This window comes from Crotalus tigris, unplaced genomic scaffold (assembly GCF_016545835.1).
Source record: "Crotalus tigris isolate CLP2741 ecotype Arizona unplaced genomic scaffold, ASM1654583v1 scf7180000017993.1374955, whole genome shotgun sequence".
Lineage (NCBI taxonomy): Eukaryota > Metazoa > Chordata > Lepidosauria > Squamata > Viperidae > Crotalus > Crotalus tigris.
The window spans coordinates 48,403-73,857 of NW_024096760.1; the positions used below are offsets into that span (position 1 = coordinate 48,403).

The following is a 25,455-nucleotide window of genomic DNA, read 5'->3' on the forward strand; positions in this document are numbered from 1 at the left end:
TCAAGGTAGCCCTAATAACCCATGAGATGCTTATAAAATTCCAAATATAACCATTTATCAAAAACAAACAAACACAAAAACTGGGGAATCACTAGATTAGTGAATCCAGTCAATTAAAGAGTAATTTCCATTCCTTCCATAATTATCTCTCCTGATACTACATAATTAACATTATTAAATCCACAGGAGTTTTTAAAAAGGTTCTATTTGAACATAAAATTAATAAAACATATGGATGTGAGCAACAGGATTGGTCTGGATGCCTGTCAATCAATGGTAGTTTCTTGATTTGTTAAGTATTAGGTATTTACCATTCAACAGACTATTTTTACAGTATTAACCACAATTTAATTAAAATTAAAGACATTGCTAGTAGCTCTTTTTTTCTATTACTGAAAGTAAACAGCGTTTCATTTACATTGAAATTCAGAAATGAAAATTAATGCTCTGTTCCCTAGTGTATTCTCAATCAGCATTGGCTCCTCCACCTGTTTTCATACCTGGTTCTATCATGTATGTACAAATCTTGTAAATATCTGAACAGATCTTGTATTGAAGAACCCAATTCAGAATATTGATTTTTTGGACCCAAACAAGTAATGCCCGTTTACTGAAAGATACTGGTTTCCTCAGTGTTTGCTCAGGGGAGGAGAAAGAGAAAGAGAGGACAGTCAAACTACAATGTAGCTAGTTTGACCTATGTTTTACTATATACTATGTTTATTCAAATATTCTCCTACATCTTCACATGTCAGGATAGCAATAAGAGACCAATTAATGAAAAAATGTGATAAGTGATTTAGGTGTGTGTTGGCAGTGTAAAAAAGAAATGAGAGAGACCTTGAACATTCCCAGTTCCTTAAACAAGTTTCCAATCCAGTCAACCTAGTGAATTATAACCATATATTATCTGATGGATTTTTTTTATTAACTTCTGGGTTGGTTCATTCTGAACTCAAAGTTACAAAAATTTCAACCAAACTACAGATGAACTGTATGTATTCAGAATGAATCAGCCCAGAAATAGACCTTGATAAAAATACCTAATGCTAAATATTTCTTAACAGGTATGGATACTATCAGTACATATCTATTCTAATTATCACTCTGTATGGTGGTTGTTTGGGCTTCAGAAGAAAAATAAGGAAGATATAGAAGCAAAAGAGAAAACAAGTGGCTTTGTGATTAATATTTATTAAGCTGCAAAAATGCATGTAGATAGATCAAGAAATAGATTAGATAGATGATGATCGAAAGCTATAGAAAGATAGATAGCAAGCATTATCTTTAAAAAGGCATCTTCATTTCTTTTAAAATAATTGCCATCTATCATTTAAAAAGAAAAGTATTCTCCTTTGGGATGAATTATCACTTTTAGTTACAACAGACAAAATCAGATAATTGACTAAAATTATATCATAGCTTTGATTTACAGAAGGGATACATACTGAATATTCATTACTCCATTTGCTCATTTGTTCATATCTGAACTTTTTCCCACTAAAGTCATTGTGAAAATCAAATCAACAATATAAAACATGGTGGAAATAACAGTGCTTAAGAATATGCATCAGCAAATAGTGGAAGCAATAAAAAATGGATAAACAAAGCAGAAATGAATACATGATTTTTTAAAAAAAGATATTGAAGGACTCTTTTCATGTGTGTTTCAAAATCTTGCAATTAATCAAGTTGACTGCTGCTATAATTCATACCAGATCCTGAAGCAGGCTCACTGAGGTGGATAAGATTTTATCTTTTGGAATGCTCCATCATATAACATATCACAGTTTCTTGTACTTTGTTGCTCTGGAGCAACCGAAAAGGAATACATTGTACAAATCGTGCCTTTATCAAAAGAAAGAAAAGGAGAAAGGGGGAAAAAATTAAGATTCCAAATATGATCTTACACTTTTATGTATTAGAACAACACAACATTTGGTGCACCATAACAAGATTAAGCTAAAGGCATTTTGGGGCCAGATATAGGGCTTCAAATCTCCCATCACAGGCATTGTCATGCATGGCACCCAAACACAACCAAATTACTTTCCTTGGCAGTGAAAATATCTTTTAACAATACATTGGAATTGTTGTATTATATTCTTGCTGCACATTCATGATTCAGCTCAACTCTCAGCAAGCTTCTAACTGTTGTCTAACTGTTGTCCCACATTGCTTATTCTAAGTTACTTGAATAGACATTCAAGTGACATTGGGCCATTCAGATGTTTTGGATTCCCATTGCCATAATATCCAGGCAGCATAGACAACAATTATGCTGGTGGGAGTTTATGGGCATTAAAGTTAATAATGCATGGAAGGTATCAAGAAACAGTTTTTCTTATCACTGATATCCAAGATGTTTCTTTAACAAAACATGCCAGGAATTGTCTGGTTACAAAACCGGGGGATTTTCTACATGCAAAATATGTGATGTAAGCTAGAGATCCTTCACCATTATAGTGTTATAAACATTCAGATGAAAATCCATAGTCAATATGGATTCAGCGGAGCACCAAAAAGATCTAAAGTTTTCTTCAGTATGTCATAATACAAAATGTATTATCTAAAGTAAGAATGTGCAATCACTAGTCTCTGTATCATTCATGGTTCTCAGCTTTTTTTTTTTACAGGCAACTTAATTTTCAGATTTTAAAAAAAACAGAAATAAGAAGCAAGAGTTGATTTTAATTCTGTGACAGGATTCTTCACAAATCTCAACAATTCAATGTAGTATTTGCATGGCCATATAAAATCATATAATATATGGGCATGCCAGTGGTCTTCTTCCTGAGAAGACTAGTTTTAGAGAGTGAGTTACTGAAGCTAAAACTGAGGGTAGGGCAGGGGTTCTCAACCTTGGCAACTTTACGACTTGTGGACTTCAACTCCCAGAATTCCTCAACCAGCAAAGCTGAAGTCCACAAGTCTTAAAGTTGCCAAGGTTGAGAACCCCTGGTAGAGCGTCAGTGTCTCATATACTGCTAGCTAAAACTCAGAAGAATCTTTTGCAGCTTTTCAGATTAACAATTTTTTTAATTAACAGGCATGAGTTATAACTTGCTTCAACAGATGTGATCATCATCATCATCACATTAGGCCTTTTAATAAAATGCATTAGTTGAAAAAAATGCTACCAGACTCCTAATTTTGAGCTATAATAGACTAACACAGTACAAAACTGCTGCCAGAATAATATTTCTCAACCTTATCAAGTGGAAAAGCTGTGGACTTCAACTCCAAGAATTCTCCAGCCAGTTTTGAAGTCTTCAAGTTGGCAAGGTTGAGAAACACTGCTAGAGGAAAGCACTATATTTTTTGCAATCTAATTCAAATTCATAACTGGATTACCAAGATTTCATGGGCTAAACATCCAAATGTTTCATCACCAAGTGTAACATATCTCAGTGACTCTTGTGCAAACTCTTCTGCTGCTTTGGTGATCAAATTAGGCTGTTTATGCATGATCATCGGAGTAGAAACAGCAAAGGGAGTCACTGCCTAAAATAAGGAGAAAAAAACAGTCACAGTTTCACAGTTTCACATTCCACAAGCCCCAATCTATTCAGTTGATTTAATTCAATGCTTATTGCAAAAAGAAAAAAAAAAGAAATGTAATTACCTGTATCACAATTCCTTTTGACTTATATTCTGCTTGAAGTGCTTTGGAAAATGTGTGTACAAAAGCCTAGGTAGAATTACAGAGAAACAAAGGGACAGTTTTAAAGAATATTACATTGCTTGTACACATTTATGAAATTATTTTGTAGATCTGAAGCCTGATTTCATTCAAGGCCCTTTTTTAAAATCTTTCCATTTGTTCTTCCTATCACTATTTGGTGTCATTGCTGAATACTGAGAATATAGAAAGTTGCATCCAAATTTTGTTCAGTTAATTCAGATATAAAAGACCCCTTGCAACATATCCAGGAATCCCAATCAGAAGAAGGCTGCCTATATAAAAAATTGTCATTCTTTCCCTCTAGTGAACTGGAAATTATTTTTACAACTAACATGTTCAGGTATTCCAAATGAATATTTGAAAAAAGAATATTAATTTAATAACTGGAACAGGTAAACAGGATTGCTATCATAATGGGGAAGAAAGATAAAATGCTCAAAATAAAACTGACAGTTTACCCAATTCTCCCCCTCAGGTTTTGGACAAATCATATTTGTTTCCTGGTAACATTTTTAAGTAAATTGGGATTAAAATAAAAACACACTTTAGACATAGTTTCTGCCTTTTCTTAGGTCTTGCTTAATTTGTGCTAGCAGACTAGTAAATGTGTACATGGGCTGATGGGAAGTTGTCCTATGTTCCTGTTTCATCATTCATGGGAGAAAAAAACTTTCTGTTTGGTCTTCCAGTTTCTTTAACATCAGGGCTCTGAATAACCTTTGCAGAGTTCATCACAATGGAAGTATATGATGTCTGATTTCAACTTTTAGAAATGGCAAGTATTTTTTTAATATCATGAAACCAATAACCATAGATTAAAAACTGAAGTACAAAAAAAATTAAAGTCATACCTTAGATGCAGAATAGATTGCATATAAAGGACAAGGAAAGGTGCCAATGGCTGATGAAAGATTAAGAATTAGACCTTTTTTTCTGAAATGTAAATTGAAAATAACTTTTAGGTATCTTGCATGCACTAAACTAATACACTTACTCAGGTTTCATAGATGCCAGTACTTACCCAAGCTCAATTTTCTTAGGAGATTTATGGCATTTCATTGAGTTAATAAGTACTTACCCTTACATAAGACAAAGTCTGCAAGATCCCTGTCTTTCATTTGATGTCTGGAGAAATCCACCATAAAAAAAATCCTGCCAGGGGTTATATCAGGGGTTCCCAACCGGGGGTGCGAGACGATATTCCAGGGGGTGTGAAAACTTGGGTTCTCAAAATTATAGTGTATATGCATAATTCATTGCCGTTATTTTGAACTTTTGTAAGGGGTGCAAGAATATATCAGAAGCATTCCAGGGGCGCAGGATATAGAAAAGGTTGGGAGCTGCTGCTGTATATCCTTCAAGGCCAGCCTGCAAACTGCTAGAATAACATTAACTAATGGATTCAAAAGCTGGTGAATTTATAGATCATTAGCAGGTGCAGTTGCTTAATGTATGGACAGAAGAGAATTGCCACGGAACATCCTTTCTATCTTATTGGATGGGCTGCATACATTGACCCTGTGATATGGCCTAATACAGGGGTAGGCAACCTTGGTTCTTTTATGACTCATGGACTTTAACTTGAAGTCCACGAGTCATAAAAGAGCCAAGGTTGCCTACCCCCGGCCTAATATCTGGTTTGTGATTATGACATTCTCTGGAAAATGGTGTAATTTATGCCAACCAAAATCAGCCCAAAGTTCATTAAAATCAAAAAGCTTCCCTGAGGAAAACAATAAATAAATTATAATCTGGAAAATTGCTTTACCTTGCCACCATTTGTTTCAAAATGATTCGTGTCATCTAAAAAAAAAGAAGTATAATTAGAACTAGCCCTCACAGCTTGTTTGAGACAATTCAAGAAACATTGGCAATTTAGGCACCACAATGCCCTAAACAGTATATACTGATGTCCCAAATTAGATATTGACTGTGTGTGTATGTGTGTGCGTGTGAGAGAGAGAGACTCCCCCCCCTTTTCTCTTGAAATAAAGTACTTCACCTCCTGAAAACAATCAAAGAATTGTTGAGTCAGAATGTCCCATGAAGGAGGTAAATGCAAACTGATTGTCAAATGCCCAAAATGCAATCACATGACTGGGCTGTGCACAGCAGTCATAACTTCTAGGACAGACCATAAGTAGCCTTTTTGAAATTCATTGTAACTTTGACTAGTCGTTAAACAACTGGTCGTAAGTTGAGGACTACCTGTACTCTCATCAATTCAAATGTGCCCTCCACCCTAAAAAACAGGGGTCTTCAAACTTGGCAACTTTAAGACTTGTAGACTTCAACTCCCAGAATTCCTCAGCCAGCCAGGGCTGGCTGAGGAATTCTGGGAGTTGAAGTCTACAAGTCTTAAAGTTGCCAAGTTTGAAGACCCTTGCTAAAAAACATGGATTCAAGTAGCAAGAAAAACCTCTTACATCTTTTTAAGTAAAATAATGAGAAATGATAGTCAGAGTTTTCCATGAATGTTTCCAGATAACGCTTTTGTTATGCAACTATTGTCTACTTATAACATTCAGATTTTCTTTCATATTTTTGTTACTAGAAAGAAAAACCAATTAAGTGGGGAAAAAACAAACTTGCCAATGTGGGAAGGTCCAGTTCCCTATCTCTGCTGAATGGTATTTTTGACAATTTGTCCAATCTAGAATCAAAGGGCCTGTTTAGAAATGCTTATAGCAACCAAAATATTGTGCATATTTTGTTGGTTTGTACCAACAAAAGGGTTTGAACAAATATCAAAGCAGCAGCTGTCAGATTCTGTTTAGGGAAAAAAAAAACATTTGACATCCTTTAAAGATGTTTGAGATAACTTGTAAACACAAAACTTAAGCAGCTTTTCCTGACTGCTCAAAAGGAAATGTGATAACAAAGCCTTTACTATTATATGATCAGCTAAAGCTGCAATGAACATTACATCAGTTCAAGTTATGCTGCTGTCCCAAATTGCTAAGAAACAAACCCTAGTTTTGCCAGGAAAAGAGTCAAGAACTAAATGCTGCATTATAATTCTTCTAGAAGGAAGGAAAACCAGCCAGTAATCTTTCTGCTGAAGTAAAGCTATTGTTCACAGATACGCAAGAACAGTCTTATTAGTGCCCACTGGCTAAGAAAATTGACCCTCATGTTTATATAAAACAGTGGTTCTTAACCTTTTTAATGCCGCAACCCCCAACCGGTCGTAAGTAGAGGACTACTCAACCGGTCGTAAGTCAAGGACTACTCAACTGGTGCAGCACTGTTTGCAGAATGGGACTTTTGGCGGGCTCAGCAGGGCAGAGACAGCCTGGACAATTCCTATTGGCTTTTGAAAGCCAATAGAATTAGACTCTATTCAAGAGAGTCTATTCTATTGGCTTTCAAAAGCCAATAGAATAAAAGGGAGTAGCACAGCTAAGGAAAAGGGGGAAAAAATGGCGGACTGCATTGTTTGGCGACCCCCATGAAATGGTCGTTCGACCCCAAATGGGGTCCCGACCCACAGGTTGAGAACCACTGATATAAAACATTGCCGATTAAAGGTAGGGACAAACAATTTTTCTATTGAAGGAGACATGTTTAAAAACAATCCAGTCCTTTTGTATGGAGTTTTGAGGTGAGGTACAGGTTTTAAGCCTGTTGGTGTCCCAAAGCACTCATTTTGTTATAAAAAGAACACAGTGAGAAATGAAAGTCTGAAAGTCTACACTTTCCTACATTGCCTACAGCTAAACAATAAGCAAGGATACTAATATACCTGCTTTCACATATTTACCACTAAAGTTGTTTTGCTTGTATGATGTGATGGGAAAGTAAAATGGTATGCCTAGCTTTAGAAATTTTGTTTTGCTATCATGCAGAAGTCATATTCAGTTTTGGTTAGCCTAGGTCAAATATGTCAAACTGCTGGCCCGTGGGCCAGATGCGTCATACCGAAACCGCACCCACCCCATTGCTGGCACTGGGGAAAAAGTTGCAATATGTCACGCGATGTCACATGACATTGCAAATTTGACATGCCTGGCCTAGATGGTTACCCATTCTGATGTCATATGTTTCAACATCCAAAGAGGAAGGGAACCAGCATACAGGCAAAGTGGAGGAGCAGAAAATCCCTGGGATGCTAATGAAACAACAGAAGGAGAAGAATTGAGTAAGGACCATTTTCACTCTATGGATGACAAAGAGTTGCAACCCAGCAACTTGGGGAAGGCCAGACATTGTCAATATCTATGTTTCTTTGCATTCAGTTCAAATGCCATGCCTTACTTTTTGGCAAGCAAATGTAAGAGCTGGTCTGGTCTGTGATACATACCTTAGTGACAGACATGATGTTGCAATTAATGAGGTCCTGTTGAGAATAACACATGGATTACATGGCAGTTGTGCTGATTTGAAGAAAACAAGATGCTCAGAAAATTCAGTTTGGCCTCAGTTTCTAGAATGAGATATTTAAAAATCTGTTCCCACCAGGGCCACACGAGCTTTCCTATTTCATGAGGATTAATTTGCTTCTACAGCAGTGTTTCTCAACCTTGACAATTTTAAGGCATGTGGACTTCAACTCCCAGAATTCCACAGCCAGCAATGCTGGCTGTGGAATTCTGGGAATTGAAGTCCACATGCCTTAAAATTGTCAAGGTTGAGAAACACTGTTCTACAGGATAACCCAAACATTATTTAACTAGATGGCTTGTCTGTAGCACAAGTCAAGCTTCCCCAGCCGGACATTTTTCCTTTCTATGAAATTGATATTTTGCTGCAGAAATAAACATCTTGACTGCCTACGATCCAAAACAACCCATTACCCTTCCTCAAACATCCAATTGTGTCCAGAAATGCATGTTTGATGCTAGTCAAAATGTCAGGCAAGAACAGGCAAATGTCATGCAGAGTTCAAGCTAACTATTATGTTTTGCCTATAATACAAGAATCTCCCCAGACTGGAAGTCTTCTCTTGGGAACAAATAGATAAGGCTCCAAGGAAATCAGGGGGAGTCAGTCCTAGCCCTTTGGCAGTTGTATAGTAAATCCAGGCTTACTCTGCACTTGAACTTTCCTCCCTGCCAGGTCAAGCACTTCCTGACACAAAACTTCATAAAAAAATAATTCAAATGTGAATCAAGCTTCAATCAAATTTAGAAAACTTGTTTATTGGCTACCTATTCAACAAAATTTAGTACCGTATTCCAGAGAAAATGGGAGATGATCATGATAGAAATACTACCTGAAACATTATTTAAGCCCTGATAAACAAGAAAAATTTTGTGAAGAGGCTCAAGAGACTCAGCCTTGAACACTGGAGTATAAGAACGAGGGGTAGTAAAGCACAGTTGTGCTTACAATACTCTGTGTTATAGCTCATCTCAATAAAGTATAATTTTATCATCCCCGTAGAGTTAATTCTCTGGTCTGGTCTATGTAGTGTGACTGATACTACATTTTGTATGAAAACACAAATACATGATCTTATTACTATTATAGAAGAATCCTTACCTCATCTTTGTCTGGAATATTAAGAAAATGGCACGGAAAACGATTAGGTAGCATTCCAACATTGTTAACTAATAAAAAAGAAAAAAAAAGCAAATTAGAATCATGAAGTACAGGGGAACCATTAGAGCCTCTGGATCACATGCAGCCCAGAGTCCCACTCTTTTGATCTCCAGAGCTCCTTGGCTCCTAGATTGTATTGGTATTTTTTTAAAAGCAAAGCTCCATTTTTCTCGGCTGAAAAATGAGAAAAGAGATCAAACCATTTATGCCCTTGCCTTTGTTTTTAATGAAATAATAGGTTCCCAACCCTGACTGAAGATGCTTTTTTTCTGAAGATAAGAGAATACACAGAATTCATTCACAGATAAACACGATTGTTGAATGCTGTTTTCTAATAACACTAATGTCAAATCAACCAGGTCTGTCTGATGAAGACAATTTAATGCTATGTACATTTAAAGGATACAATGTTTTGTTGAGTAATTTATTGGGATGCTTTTCAGACATGATTCAGGCTGAGCTGTAGTACCAAGCAGCATTGGTAGCATAGGTGGATAACTTTTGGAGGGCTCTGGATGAGGGTGATGGCTTTTGATACTATTGATCTTGTTGAATTGGCTCCAGGAACTGGGAGTGGAGAACACTGTTATGCAGTAATTCTCCTCCTTTCTCCGTGGTTGGTAGCAGTCAGTGCTAGTGGGGGAGGGGGGGTCCAATCCTGGGCCCCTATTATGAGGGGCACTTTATGACACAAGTCTCTCTCCCTCCCCTCCTTTCTAATTTCTAAGAACCCACTGGGAGAGGTCATTCCCCAACATGGGATTTGGTATCATCAGTAAGCTAATGTATGGATGATACCCAATTATATATTTCTACCCCATGCTGGGCAAGTGATACTCATCAGATGCTGACTGAATGCCTGGAGGCTGTAAGGCTTTGGATGGGAAGAAGTTGCCTGTGACTCAGTCTTAGCAAGTTGCAGTGGGATTTTGGACCCTCTGGGTCAGAAGAACAGAGACTTCTAATTCTCCTGTATAGGTAACACTCTCCTGTATAGGGAAAAGGTAAAAAGGGCAACTGACAAAAAATGGTTTTTATTAGTATCCCCAAATAGTACCACTACTACCAAAATAGTAGTTAAAAATCAAATTATTTTCACCTGTCACTGGTTTCTTCTACTGAAGGATGATTTTTAAAAAAACTTCTCAGAGTTCTAATGTTCAAAAATTGGTCACATTTAACTAATTCATAAAAAAGAAAGTCTCCTTTGAACCAGCTTAATTTTGGGTGACTTCATTTTTCCATTTTTGGTTAACTTACCCAAAATCCCAATTTCTAATCCTTGAAGGTTTTCTTCAATGTTTTCATATATGTCATTTTCTGTGAAGTCAGCTTGTATGATTTTCACAGTTCTCTTAGTCGTTTGTTCTGCATGGAGGAGAAGGAGGAGGTTTTATATTAATTTATTTCCCCCTATAATTGTATTAAGTTTAAATAGATTAAATCTATGAGGACACCAAAATAGGGACCTTATCTGGAATATTACATCCATTTAAACATATTTGGAGCCAGTTTATTGCTTATGAGAATGGCAGAATCACTGGAAAACAGTTACTATATGACTTAGTATCAGACATTCAATTAATTCATACCCAATGCTGGAAGTCACAGCAGCTTCCAAAATTTATTGTAACTTTTATTAAAATTTATATCTATTTCAGTAAAAACTACACAAATTTTGTTTACCTTAGAGGTTAACAGATGAATTAGCATATAAGCTTTAGTATTAAATGTTGGTCACAATCCTTAGTAAGCAAGACACAAAGGGATCATATGTTGTGCCATGAATAAATCAATTTTTGTCTGCCAGCAATTTTTCTATTAGATTCAGTAGCATTTGCTTGAGGAAGATATAGTGAATCATGGGACAAGATTACCTCTACTGCTGTTGCAAGATTTCTTTAATGGATGACATGTTAGTTCAATAAAAATAGCTTTGGGTCAAAATAATGCATTCTTTTGATCTATTGATCACAATGACATTTGAAACATAATATATATCGTTCTCACTTTGTGTCCATTTGTTCAATGGCGCTGAAAAAGATTTATGACCTGTTCTCAAAATTGTGGCTGTCGCCAGGTCCCTGCAGTGACCTAATCACAATTCAGGCAACTGGCACACATTTATGATGGTCACAGCATCCCACAGTCGTGTGGGTGTGTGTGTGTGTGTGTGTGTGTGTGTGTGTGTGTGTGTGTGTGTGTGTGTGTGATCACCATTTGCAGCTTTCGCAGCCAGCTTCCATCAATTAAATTCAATAGGGAAGTTGGCAGGAAGTTGCTAGTTGTGGTCAAATGATGTTGCACTTAACCCACAGTGATTCATTTAATGAACTGCTAGTCCCACTTGCCGAGTGAATGTGAGGATTATTTGTACAGGAAGCCATGATGGGTTCATTTAAAAAAAATAAAATCGAATTCCACAATTGCACATTTGAATTTAATTGAATTAAGTCTGCCATTTCTACCCATGCATTATCCTAGAACGTAAAGCTTTCTGCCTGTAGTATTAAACCAGTGTTTTTTTCCTCTATTCCCTTCTTCCAAATTAACAGTCAGTCTGATTAAACTTGAAAGCTTCCCCATTGTTTTGTATCATTTTTGCTTCATTGCAATGAAGAATTCTTCTGCTGTGAGGCTACAATGTGAACATGAGATACCTTGGGCAAAGCTCCTTCTTGTTAGATACTAACCAATTTCCAAGGCTACCTTCTCCAAGTTTTTGAGTGACCGACTTATGAGAACCACATTTAATCCGTGCTTGGCAAGCTGAAAAACAAAGTTCAGCAATATTTAAAATTTTATGCTGAATTAATGGACCACCTCCTATGTGAAAATGTGTACTTTATTTAAATGCTGTAAATCCAATACTACCATTAAGAAGAATGAGCATGGGAGGTTGTGGGTGTGTCTTTATATATTTACTGTGTAAAATTTAATGAAGAATGGTTACAGGAACTGGGCATGGCTAGTCTAGTGAAGAGAAGGACCAGGGGAGACAAGATAGCAGTGTTCCAATATTTGAGGGGCTTTCACAGAGAGGAGCGGGGTCAACCTATTTTCCAAAGCACCTGAAAGCCAGACAAGGAATATCAGATGAAAACTGATCAAGGAGAGATTCAATCTAGAAATAAGGATAAGTTTTCTGACAGTGAGAACAATCAACCAATGGAACAGTTTGCCTCCAGATGTTGTGGGAGTTTCATCACTGGAAGCTTTCAAGAAGAGACTGGACTGCCATCTGTCAAAAATGGTGTAAGGTCTCTTGCTTGGCCGGCGTGGGGGGGTGTTGGATTAGATGACCTACAAGATCCCTTCCAACTCTGTTATTCTAATTCTAAATGTTATTCTAATTCTAACAATACATTCTTTTTATATGATTTCATGGAGAAAATTAATGTGGTTTCTAAAAGTCAAAAATATCTCTGCATATAATCAATTAATCAATCTTTGTATGATTGTGTTACAAAAATGATCTCAAAATTCTCTTCTCTGTAAACTAGAATATAAAAATAATAAAGTTGGAAGGGAGCTTGGAGGTCATGTAGTCCAACCCCTTGCTCAGGCAGGAAACTCTATACCATTTCAGACAAATGGCTGTCCTGTCTCTTCTTAAAAACTTCCAGGGTTGGAGCATTCACAGGTTCAGGAAGCAGGTTGTTCCACTGATTAATTGTTCTGTCAGGCAATTTCTCCTTAGTTCTAGGTTGCTTCTCTCTTTGGTTAGTTTCCATCTGTTGTTTCTTGTCCTGCCTTAAGATACTTTGGAGAATAGCTTGACTCCCTCTTCTTTGTGGCAAACCCTGAGATATTGGAACACTGCTATCATGTCCCCCCTAGTCCTCCTCTTCATTAAACTAGGCATTCCCAATTCTAGCAACTGTTCCTTATATGGCAACCATTCCTTATATCCAAGACTATACATATTATTGGGTGACTACCCAAAATAATTTGCTTTTTAACCTTTTAAATTTTGTAAAGCTATTTTCTTTCCTGGTTTAAAAATATGGTGTCATAAAACTAATGTTAGATCTACACAAGAAGCATATTTTCACTGGTTTTCACTGGTTTGTTGTTTGCCGTGCTTCATCACATATAGATCCCAGCTTCCTTCAGCTGGAATGGCAAAATTCTGTGCAAACAGGTGGCTTTCATCTTACCTCCTGGAATCTGATGGCATGGAAAGCATCTGATGATACTATCAACTTACTGGCAGAGAGCTCAATTCACTTCCTGGATAGCTAGATTTGAAGGCATGCTTAGTAATGTCCATAGAAAACTTTATCATGCAAAACACGGTCTGCTTGTATCAAGTTATTCTAAACCTAGATAATTATTGTAGGCAATGATTGCCCTTTTATTGAAGTAAAGATAAATAGCATATATATACTGTATTCCTGTTCCTACACAACAGGGGACATGATGGCTCAGAGGTTGAAGACACGGGCGCTGCACAATAGGGTGAGCTTCCATTCCTGCCCCAGCTCCTCTCCACCTAGCAGTTTGAAAGCATGCAAATGCGAGTAGATTAATAGGTACCACTTTGGTGGGAAGGTAACAGTGTTTCATGAGCCTTTGGCATATAGCCATGCTGGCCACTTCACCACAAAAAATGTCTTCAGATCATGCTGGCTCCCTCAGCCAAGAAATGGAGGTGAGCACTGTGCTCTAGAGCAGTGTTTCTCAACCTTGACAATTTTAAGGCATGTGGACTTCAACTCCCAGAATTCCACAGCCAGCAATGGCTGTGGAATTCTGGGAGTTAAAGTCCACATGCCTTAAAATTGTCAAGGTTGAGAAACACTGCTCTAGAGTCAGACAGGATTGGACAGGGAAACCTTTACCTTTTACCTCTTATGCAACTTGATGGAAAAGAAATTAGCCGTTGGAAAAGAATCCAATGCAAGTAGAAATTTAGATGAATTCTCACAGATAGGGGCAGGGTTAGTTTATGTTATCCTTTAGCAGTGTGGGTGAATGGCAAATCTTTCACTCTGCCACCCACCATCCTGCCAGTCATCTGTAGCCTCTCTGGTTCTCAGATGTCAATTAAATCTGAAGAAAAGGGGCATTTGTTTTTTTTCTACCACTCAGGTACATGCACGGGCATGTACCAGAGTGCTAAACAGATTGGTGGAATGATATACAACCCCAAATACCATTACTGTAGCAGCAGCAGCAGCTGCTACCCCCTTATAACTATAGCATTAGTATTTCAGCAATGAAGTAAAACTAAAACAAAAACCTGACACCTCTTCAGAAAGGAAAAAAAATATTTCAAGAAGTTGGAAGAATAATTTTGGCACAGTATTAATGATAAACTATTTACACAGCACATTAGAATGTATTCTAAACTATCTGAGCCCAATATAAACATGAAATATATGTTTACCACCTCCAATGAGTAGGCTCTTCCAATTCCACCTCCTGCTCCAGTGACCACTAAAAAAAAAAAGAATATAATGTTTAATTATCTTATTCCTTTTATAACATCTTAATATGTATATATTTTCCTCTCACTTTCATCTTTAGACATAAGACATGTAGGGGCCTAGCAAATGCATTTGAGCTAATTTATATTAGAACAAAGTTTTTTACTACATTAGTTTTGAAATAGCATGGAAAGCAGCAACTGGGGAATTTGGTGATTTGGTTTTGTTATAATAATAATAATAATAATAGTAAAGTTGGAAGGGATCTTGGAGGTCATCTAGTCCAACCCCCTGCTCAGGCAGAAAACCCTGTACCATTTCGGACAAATGGCTGTCCAGTCTCTTCTTAAAAACTTCCGGTGTTGGAGTATTCATCACTTCTGGAGGCAGGTTGTTCCACTGGTTAATTGTTCTAACTATCAGGAAGTTTCTCCTTAGTTCTAGTTGCTTCTCTCCTTGCTTAGTTTCCACCCATTGCTTCTTGTCCTGGCTTCAGGTGCTTTGGAAAATAGCTTGACTCCCTCTTCTTTGTGGCAGCCCCTGAGATATTGGAACACTGCTTGTAATACGCATCAATCAAGTTGCTTGTTTAAAATCTCTTTAAATTGTAGTCCAGGGCTACTCTTGATGGAAAGTGGAAAGACCAAGTGAGATTACTCAAAAGGCTGTACTTTAAGAGAGTTTGAAATTAACTAAAAATAGTAACAGTCTGGATATCAAAAGTCAGAAGGAGGTAAATTATTACTTAATTTCTTGGACCCTGCTTTAGGAAAATATGGACCCAGTAAAATTCACTGAAAATTCTTCACTTGGACATAATAACAGATCTAAGCTAGGAGCTGTACAGTAGTATAGAAATTCCGTGCATAATTAAATTCATGCAGAGAAAATATTGTTTATAGAAAATATAAGAATAAGATATCCAATCATGATATATCTAAAAGTAAAAAATCTGTTCATTTTCACTGAAAAATAAATATTGGTGAATTTTATGGGATTTTATATAGACATAGGAAATAATATCTGCATAAATGCTCTAATGTTTCTTAATTACCAAACATCAGAATGTGATGCTTTCAATAAGACTTGTTCCTAGGGGAGAGCACTTAGGATTGCAAATTAATTTCACAATGCTTACATTGCTTATATTTGTTTCCTTCCAAGAGTAGCAAAGTTCCATACAATGCAGAAAATTGTAAGAGATTAGGAAAAAGAAAACCTGAGGCAGTTCAGCAATCATAAGCCTAGTACAGTTGTGATACAATCCTACCAACCTCTAATAAGATAAGCTGTTTGTTTGTTTTTTCTTCCAAGGATACTTGCAGGTTCAAATGAGAAATTAAAAAAAAACCAACCAGTGGTTCTCAATCTTTTATATCTTCTCCATCCAATCCCTCTAACAAACAATCTAAATCCCACTACTGTAATAAAAATGATCATCTCTTCCCAAGAATGGCAGTTATATGTTTACAGGTGATCTAAGATAATTATTATTAATGGTTAAAATTCCAATCTTATTCTGTTATGCATCCCACCATTAAAGAACTACACCTAGGCAATAGAAAATTTATCTGCATGGACAACATGAGGACAGCTACAGAATCATACTGGAATAAAAATATACACACGCATACACACAAAATAGCAATTGCATTCTTGAAAAGCATAACATTTAGTATTAAAAATATTATGGAATTGCATAACACAAGCAAATAGTCCGTTTGTAACTCTCCATGCCATTACTTGCCCATTTTAAACAGTTTCCAAATAAAGGAAAATAGTGTTCTATACTCTGCAGTAAAAAAGAAAATGAACAATGTCTCAGAACAATGAAACAAGTTCCTATTTCTCAAATTTTTTTAGAGATAAATGATATGGAAAACTGACTTTCCAGCACTGAGCTAATATCTTTCCCCTCCACATTGGCATATAAGAATAGCAAAGGTGCCTTTACCTGCCCATTCTCCCATTGAACGAAAATAAGATGAAGGCAAAATATTCCATATGTAAGGAAGAAAATACTTCAAAAACCAAATGCACTTTAGCAGGAAAATGGAACAACAGATGCCCCCAAGGAGAGCAAGCAGCAGCTGGAATTCATCCATGAGAAATTGATAAATGGAGAGGTTGGACAAGTGTTGAAACGGTCCTCTCTTTCTTCCAACCAACAACTGCTTTGAAAGCTGAGCTGGCAGAAGAGAAATAAATATGCCCAATCATAACTTCTCAAGTCATTTGAATCTTGTTCGATGGAATACACTCAGAATAATAACAAAATGATGTCTTCATCCTGTTATGCAAGAGTGTAGAAGACAAACAAACCAAAACATTAGTTCCAGAGCCAACTTGATAATTTTCTTCTTTTACAAAAATAACATGATGTTTGGGCTTCTTGGGATGAGCTCACTCCTAACATATGGACGCTGTCATGATGTCATCATCATCTGAAGATGATGATCTGGTCTATCGATTTGTTACTGAGGGTCACTGTTATCTCCTTGTTTATAAATGCATTAACCCTATGTAAGATTTTTATATATCATCATTGAATTTGCAGTTGTTTCTGGCAGCATGCTTTAATAGAGACAGAGCAATCTTCTACTCATTAAATACACGAGGTAACAAATATAGGATTGCAATCCATATGTCACCTTTCCTCCAAATGGAATGATAAGTAGCATTACTGTTACTACTAGTATTATTACAACTAGCACTGTGGATGAGCAGCCAAATGGACAGGAGCACAGTAGAGAATATGAATTTGTTTATTATTATTTATGAATGTGTACAGAGATGTGCATGGGTGTTTGTGCATTTGATAAATTAGCTCAGCTCTCAAACAGCATGGATAGTATGGAACCCAGAAATCCACAGTTGTTTTCTTACCAGCATGGACTTATTATGAGGAGGGCCCAGAGTGGAAAATGGGCATCAATTTTGATACGAAAAATAATATTCTATTGCCTTGCCAGAGCTTGACTTACTGATAACCTGTTTTCAATTGATTAAAAACCACAACCCCATACACAATGTGGCAAATCTGATCATGGATTCCCCCCCTCCCAAATAATGCTTATCAGGCTCTTTTCCCAAAACTGGACAAGTTCTAAATATGTGGATTTCATTTCCAACATTTCTAAGCAATGGCCAGGCTGTCTAAAATGGAAGACCACACATCTGGAAGTGGCCAAGATTGGAGAACATTGTGCTAGGCTAGTGTTTCTTACACTTTTCTCTATCAGGACCCCTTCCCATTTTTAAAAATAATAAAAAAATAATGGAGAATATGTTTTGTTTTTTGTTCGTATGAGTTATATTTATCTATATCAGTATTAAAAATTAAAATTGATGCATTTGCTGCCACTACTGCTTCTCACAATTATTTAATGGGACTTTAATATTGTATTATTTTTCAACATAGGCTGACAAATAATTTTGGATACCTGAATCTTGGGGAACCTCCAGAAATCATAAGACCACTTCCAGATTATGAAATTTAGCAAGAAAAGGTGAGTAGGTAGAATGTATGGACCCGCAGGATGCTTGGAAATACATCCCACCCAAAAGGTATCGTCCCAACAAAAAACCCACTAGACTGTAGTTGTAGCATTTCAATATTTTTACAAATGTTTTAATAGGTAATGGTGGTGTCCAAGTTGCATTCTTGTAAATAAATACAATTTCTTTTGATTTTCCAGTGTTATAAGTCTTTAATTAAACAGTTTAAAAATATTGAATTCAGGTGGGACAGGAAGGCTGATAGACAGCAAAGGAAGTTTCTTTGGGGCATATTTGTTTTGCCCTGAATGCTCCATTGCCTGCAAATGGTGTGGATAAATTGAGTAATTCAGGTTACAAGTTATATTGTTTTTGGCTGCTACTTTGTGGTTCCTTTCAAGTAAGACTTATATACCACATTGTCTTGCTTCCTTCGTGGACTATACAATAGGTATGTATTTCCTGCATATAATTGCAGATGAATTTAAGATACAATGCAAAATCTAAATAGACTTTCAATAAATATGTTTATAGAAGAATATTTCTCAGGAGCTTATTCTAGCAAATAGAGTTTTGTATAAAATTAAGCTAGCATAGTCTTCTGAAGGATGACCTTCCTACACAGAAAATAGATTACATTGTAATAAAGCGTCTAAAACAGGATTAACAAAGGCTAGCATTCATAAATTCACTGCCTTGCCTATTTAAACAATGTAAATCTCCAAGCTATTGGTTCAGTAAGCGTTTGTTATATTTGCAAATTTTCTCACCATTTTGGTTTGAAATCTGTGCAAAGGTTCCCTACCATGTTCTATCAGAAGAAATACAACATTATCACAGTTCAAAGATGAAAATAATCAGTTCCTGGGAAACCAAATACCCTCAAACCACTCTATTTTGCTAGCATTGATCTGGAGCCTTAACTGAAGCTTCTTGATGATCTTGTAGAGCATATTGCAATAATACAATCCAATTACTGAACCAATCTTTTCTGCTGCCTCAAGGTTTGGGAAAAAAGCACTTTGACAACTGTGAGGAAAAGCCTTACATTTTGTCTCATTCTGTTATTTCAGTTTAAATTTTAAAAAGTGGTCCAAGACACTGACTTACATTTCATTCACTCAGTAACAATGAAGTTATGCTTTACAACAAGTTCCCAAATTAAGTTTTCTTTCATGTAATCTTCTTGCTATTTAGGAAAGGCATTAAAAACATATAAAACCTGTCATGTTTATATGTGATAACAGCATCCACTTGATGTATGAATAGAAGATGCTAATGGATCCGTTTATCACAGTGTTTCTCAACCTTGACAATTTTAAGGCATGTGGACTTCAACTCCCAGAATTCCACAGCCAGCATTGCTGGCTGTGGAATTCTGGGAATTGAAGTCCACATGCCTTAAAATTGTCAAGGTTGAGAAACACTGGTTTATCATAAACCCTCAAGCCTGTAATTCTGTGCCCATTACTCTGAACAAAGTAGGGAAAGGGGTAATTTTTTCATGAGCAGGATTACCCTGTGAGATCATGCAGGCCAGACACTGAAGCACATTTAATTCTATGCTAATACAAAAAGCTTTCACATGGGAACACCCTTTCCTCCATAAATTTCTTTTAGAGAGTGTGAACTATCCTTTAAGAGTATGGTGGGGCAGTGGTTAGAGTGCAGTATCGCAGGGAAACTCTGCCCACACCCTGGCATTAGATCCTACCAGCTCAAGGTTGACTCAGCTTTCCACCCTTCCGATGGAAAAGGATGAGGTAAAATGAGGACCCAGATTGTTGGGGGCAAGATGCTGACTCTGTAAACCATGCAGAGAGTGCTGTAGTTCAGCATGCCCCGATGCTTGTTATGGATGGCTCATCTGAGTTTTCGTAACATTTCACAGTTACGAAATTGATGGTCAAACCATGCTCCATGAACTTCACTAGCAGTACTCCTTTAACATCTTCACATTTGGCGGGATTTTCTATTATCGTGAACCAACACTTCCGGTGTGGTGTTGGTTCACGATAATGCTCACCCGCACACCGCTAGATGCACCCAAGAACTTTTGAAGCAGTTCCGTTGAGATGTTTTTGATCACACACACACACACACACACACACACACACACACACACACACCCTATAGCCCAGATTTGGTGCCGAGCGACTACTACTGAGGAATTTCAAACCTTGTAAGATGTTATGACAACTGCCTCAATTTGAATGGCGATTATGTTGAAAAGTAATGTAATGTTGCAGTTTTTGAATGTGTATAATAAAAGTTCTGTATCTGCGCGGGTCTGTCATTGATAACCAAATGGAGGTTTATTTCTGAATTTCCGTTGTATAAGTCTAAGTACTACTGCTATTGTTCATGCTATCCTGGCAAGAAAATGTTCTTGAGCCTGACGTTCCTGGAAGGATTCAGACTGTGAAAGCTTCCTTTGCAGCTGTGCAGGGCTCAGATTTTAAAGAAAAAGAAAAATACATTTGGGAAGGACAAGGTCAGGGAACTGAGGGAAAGGGAGCAAATGACAATAACAGCATTGCAACAACGTGATTCCAGTTCTGCCAATTTTGTACTTGTGTTGTGACTATCTTGTTTCATCCTCTTCTGAATAAAAGAGATGGTGAATAAAGGATATCTGTCAAAGTCACCATGCACCATCACTGTATGGTTCTTCACAAGAAGGTATCAGCCAATGGAAGAGGCTGAGACTTTCTCCCAAAGCTTGTTTCTGGGTATTGAGCTGAATACTGCCACCACATCTATGAAGGCAATGTGCCATTTTCCTCATGGGACATCCTGGGTGTATGTATGAGTCAACAATGTTAAAAGGGAGATTCCAGTGGGGAAAATGTCAGACTGAATGTCTCCAGAAATGCTACTGATGAATAGCTTGGTACACTATTTTGTCTTCTCTTTCAATTACAGTTTCAATATACAGTATAATAAGTTTGACTCAGTCTGGTATGTGGTGGATGCAGTCAATATATGTAAATAATCTAGTTAGTATTACATACTCCCAATGGCTTTACTTTTTCTTTTCTTAAGCAGAGAGATAACTTTAGTGGTTTCCAAAAGACAAAGGCTCAGCTAGGGGTGTCTTCAAGACAAAGGTCTAACATTGGCATACAGCCGGCATTGTCACTGCTCATACTTTGGGAAAAGTGACATCTGATATCCCACCTGGATCTTTTGGAACGGACAAGTAAAGCAAAATACCACAGTTCTTTTTTCCTTTCACTCTCTTACTTTTTGAGCAGGTTTTCCCATTTTCTTTCTTACCTTCCATAATTTTCCATTTTAGGAGAGCTAATTTTTCATCTCAAGAACAATGCCTGGAGATTTAGAAAAGCTGGGAATTACACTCTGTAACTTTTATTCTTCTGTTATTCTTTTCCTATTCCTATTCTCCTCCCCCCAGGATGCCTTTATAGGGCACTGCATGCCAAAACAACTAGCCACAAAGACAGTTTTTCCCTCCATGCCATCACTCTGCTAAACACCTAATTCCCACAGCACTGCCTTATGCCAAAAGATATTTACTCATGTAGTCGAGCTGTATTGCTATTATCCTTCTCATCTTTCCTATTGCCTTCTTCCATTGGTATCTTATGATTCATCATTTTGTTGTTTGCATCTTAGGATTTATGATTGTATCTTATTCATGATTTATCACTTTGTTGTTTGTATGTATACTGTATGTACCAGAGACAAATTCCTTGTGTGTCCAATCACATTTGGCCAATAAAAAAATATTCTAAATTTTATTAACCTCACACTCTTGTTAAAGCAAGGGTTCTTATGAGTAGTTTAATTTATGCCCAACATAGTATTAGCCGGCAGTCCTTTGCACATGGATTATCTGATCCTAGCCATGTTAAAAAAGGAGTGGGATTACATTTGTCCCGTTTGCTTTTCTAGTTGAGGATTATACTAGTCCTGAAGCTTCTGATTATGAATAGAAACACATATTGCTAATCTCTGATTAGTAATAGTCAGTATTTGAGCTTTTACTACCTAAAAGGAAACTACACTGGAAGTCAGGTAGATGAAACCATAAAATCCCAACAGTGCTAGAACCAGGCAAGTAATAATTTCAATCTTAATAAACCAAACTTCCCCTGTACTTTTGTGTTCCAACATGTTATCACACCATTACCAGCTTGGCAATGCAATTTAGATGACATGATTATTGGCTTCATACCGATTAAATGTTTGAAGAATCCCATTGTTGCACAACATATACTATAGAGTGGACATTTTTCCTGGCAAATGGAAAAAATCTATACAAAGAAAGCGTATTGACAATGGATGCAGCCAGACACACCCACACTTATTCATATTTATTCCCTTCCCTATACAGGTAGTCTTCGACTTATAACAGTTCATTTAGTGACTGTTCAAAGTTACAATAACACTGAAAGAAGTGACTTATGACTGCTTTTCACACTTATCACTATCCCCATGGTCATGTGATCAAAATTCAGCTCCTTGGCAACTGACTCATATTTATGACATTTGCAGGGTCCCAGGGTCACGTGATGACCTTTTGCAACCTTCTGACAAGCAAAGTCAATGGGGAAGCCAGATTCACTTAACAATCATGTTACTAACTTATCAGCTGCAGTGATTCACTTAACAGCTGCAGCAAGAAAGGTCACAGAGTGGGGCAAAACTCACTTAACGAATGTCTTACTTAACAACAGAAATTTTGGACTGTTATGGTTGTAAATCGAGGACTACCTGTATTCACCCTTTATATAGCTTATTCACAGTAGGTATTACATATTGTTTCTATTAAAAACCCATTTCCCTCTACTTTTTTGGTTTACACTCCTTTTCAGTCTAGTTATCCATTAGCACCCACCATCTTGCTCTTCCCCACTTCTATGCAACTCAGCACATAAACAATTTATCCACTTATCTTTTATTGAAAGGGATAATACAGCTTCTTCCTGGTTTTCTTACCTTCATTTTTTGTAGTTCGGGATTAACCTTTTCTAATGAGTACATTCTTTGTATTCAGATTCTCCCTAAAAGGTGTCTGTGTTTGTACACACACACACACACACACACACACACACACAAACAATACTCACTTTCATTTATCATTTTGTCATTATAAATTTTTAAAAGCCATAAACAAATCTTTCTTCCATGAGTTAACCAAGTCAAATCACTCTTCTTTTTGAAATAAATAGCAATGCTTTCATATTCAATTATGTTTCTTTTCTCCGGTTCATGTGGGCTAAATTTATGTATTTATTAAGTACAAAGTGATTTACTTGATTGCCTTAGGTCACCAGTGAAAACATTTCAATACCGTTTAAGTTGTTTAGAGTAGACTGCAATATATCTACCATCTGTAATTCTGAAGTTTAGAATAAGGGTAACGAAATTAAGTATTAGAAGAAATGTTTTCCAAAATTTCCCCAGAAGAAACTCTGAATACTTTGCAACAGAGATAAGATGTAGAACCATAAAGCTATTAAAACTAATTGTTCTCCTTCCATAAGAAATGATGAGAATGTAATAACTAGCTCCAGTTTAGAAAAAATACTTTCCAGCGATTCACTTCACTATTTGGGTGAACTGCAATTTTTGGTATATCTCTAGCAATGGATATTAAAAGAAGTATAATGCCAAATAGTCCATAAAGGAATAAAAACCAACAGAAACCAAATATGAAACTAGAGAGTGATGTGAATGAGTGCAGCTGTTGATTGCAATCCCAAATTAAGTGTTTGTCTATAGCAGGGGTAGGCAACCTTGGCTCTTTTATGACTCGTGGACTTCAACTCCCAGAATTCCTGAGCCAGCTATGCTGGCTCAGGAATTCTGGAAGTTGAAGTCCACGAGTCATAAAAGAGCCAAGGTTGCCTGCCCCTGGTCTATAGTATTAAAATGTAGCTGTTCTGACTTTTTGTCCTTCTGCTTCAAATTAAAATGTGGCTAAATGTCCACTAAAGGGAAAATCCACGTCTTTTTTTTCTTGGAGTTAGTTACAAGCTGCAGATTCCCAAGAAACACCCAATGACATTTATACCTGAGGAAAATACAGTTACCCTGGCTCTTTCTTGCTCCACGGATGACAGCCATCAACGGGACACAAGTGAAAGGTGCTATCACTGCTATGCCATCCTAGGTCAAACACAGCTATGTAAGTGTAAGTGTATTAAATAAGTCAGACCTAAGTATTCACAACAGAGCCAATAGGTAGGAGAATGATCAAAATCTGGTTCCTAATTCAGTGATCACACTGCATCATTCTTGTTTCAGGTAGCCACTTAGGCAAACACAGAAGACCGCCATATATAGCTTGTCCTCAATTTATAACCGCAATCGAGTCCTAAATTTCTGTTACTAAGCAAAGCAACTGAGTTTTATCCCATTTTACAACCTTTTTTTGCCACAGTTGTTCAGCGAGTATCTGCGGTTGTTAAATGAATCACACGGCCATTAAGTGAATCTGGTTTGGCTTTGCTTGTCAGAAGCTGGCTGGAAAGTTTACAAATGGTGAACATGTGACCCTGGGACAATGCAACAGTCATAGATACATGCCAAATTTTGATCATGAGGATATTGCAACATCCATAAGTGTGAAAATGGATCATAATAAGCCACTTTTTTCAGCGCTACTGTTAACTTCAAACGGTCACTAAATGAATAGTCGTAAGTCAAGAACATCCTGTACTGCAAACGTCTCTTTGTGTGTGTGTGTGTGTGTGTGTGTACACAGTACACATATGCATATACATTTAGAGGGTGTTCCAAAAGTCAATCCCGCAGATAATTTATTATATAAATTATATTAAATGTTCAAATTGTTTTTTCCTCTAAACACCTCTTATTCATTTGACACATGGCCTTCAAACATTCCTAACAATGGTAACATTTTCTCTGAAAAAACGAAATAAAATTGATAAGCCCTATTGTGATCGGCCTATGGAGCTGACTTTTAATACACCCTGTATGTGTACAAATCTTTATGCCAGATCAAAACTACATGTGATAACACTTTACCTTAACAAAGCCTAAAGATGCCAAAGAAGATTGCTGCTCAAGCAGGCTTTTTCCAAAATCAACAGCTAATACTCTATATTTTAATATTTTACATCCATGATAATTGCTACCCTGCTCTCAGCCAGTCTTCACTGGAAATTTCTTGTTTTGTCTCCTTGTCTAGAACAAAGGTGGCCATGAATATCTGCATCCTTATGGTTACACATATAGTATAACTACTATAAAGGGGGAAAAACCCACATACTTAGTCAGTTTATGCTTTCCCAAAATAGTTCT

At 36.8% G+C, this 25,455-nt stretch overlaps 1 protein-coding gene across 1 annotated transcript; it reads right to left on the reverse strand.

Moving 5' to 3' along the window:
- Positions 1-300: 300 nt before the first annotated feature.
- On the reverse strand, positions 301-16,914 carry HSD17B3 (hydroxysteroid 17-beta dehydrogenase 3). The gene is made up of 11 exons (XM_039346380.1): positions 16,616-16,914; positions 14,625-14,671; positions 11,923-11,998; positions 10,490-10,597; positions 9,170-9,237; positions 7,989-8,024; positions 5,454-5,488; positions 4,537-4,618; positions 3,626-3,691; positions 3,355-3,504; positions 301-1,848 (listed from the first exon to the last, which is right to left on the reverse strand). Exons 1-11 carry the CDS (start codon positions 16,764-16,766, stop codon positions 1,753-1,755), a joined length of 915 nt encoding a protein of 304 aa, XP_039202314.1. The 5' UTR covers positions 16,767-16,914; the 3' UTR covers positions 301-1,752.
- Positions 16,915-25,455: the final 8,541 nt, after the last annotated feature.

Coding starts and splice junctions, on each gene's coding strand:
- HSD17B3 (XM_039346380.1), bottom strand. CDS start 16,766: ATGGATGAATTCCAGCTGCTGCTTGCTCTCCTTGGGGGCATCTGTTGT. Junction 10,598..11,922: donor GAAGGTAGCCTTGGAAATTG/GTTAGTATCTAA, acceptor TCCTCCATGCAG/AACAAACGACTAAGAGAACT. Junction 1,849..3,354: donor GTTTAGCCCATGAAATCTTG/GTAATCCAGTTA, acceptor CTTTTGATAAAG/GCACGATTTGTACAATGTAT.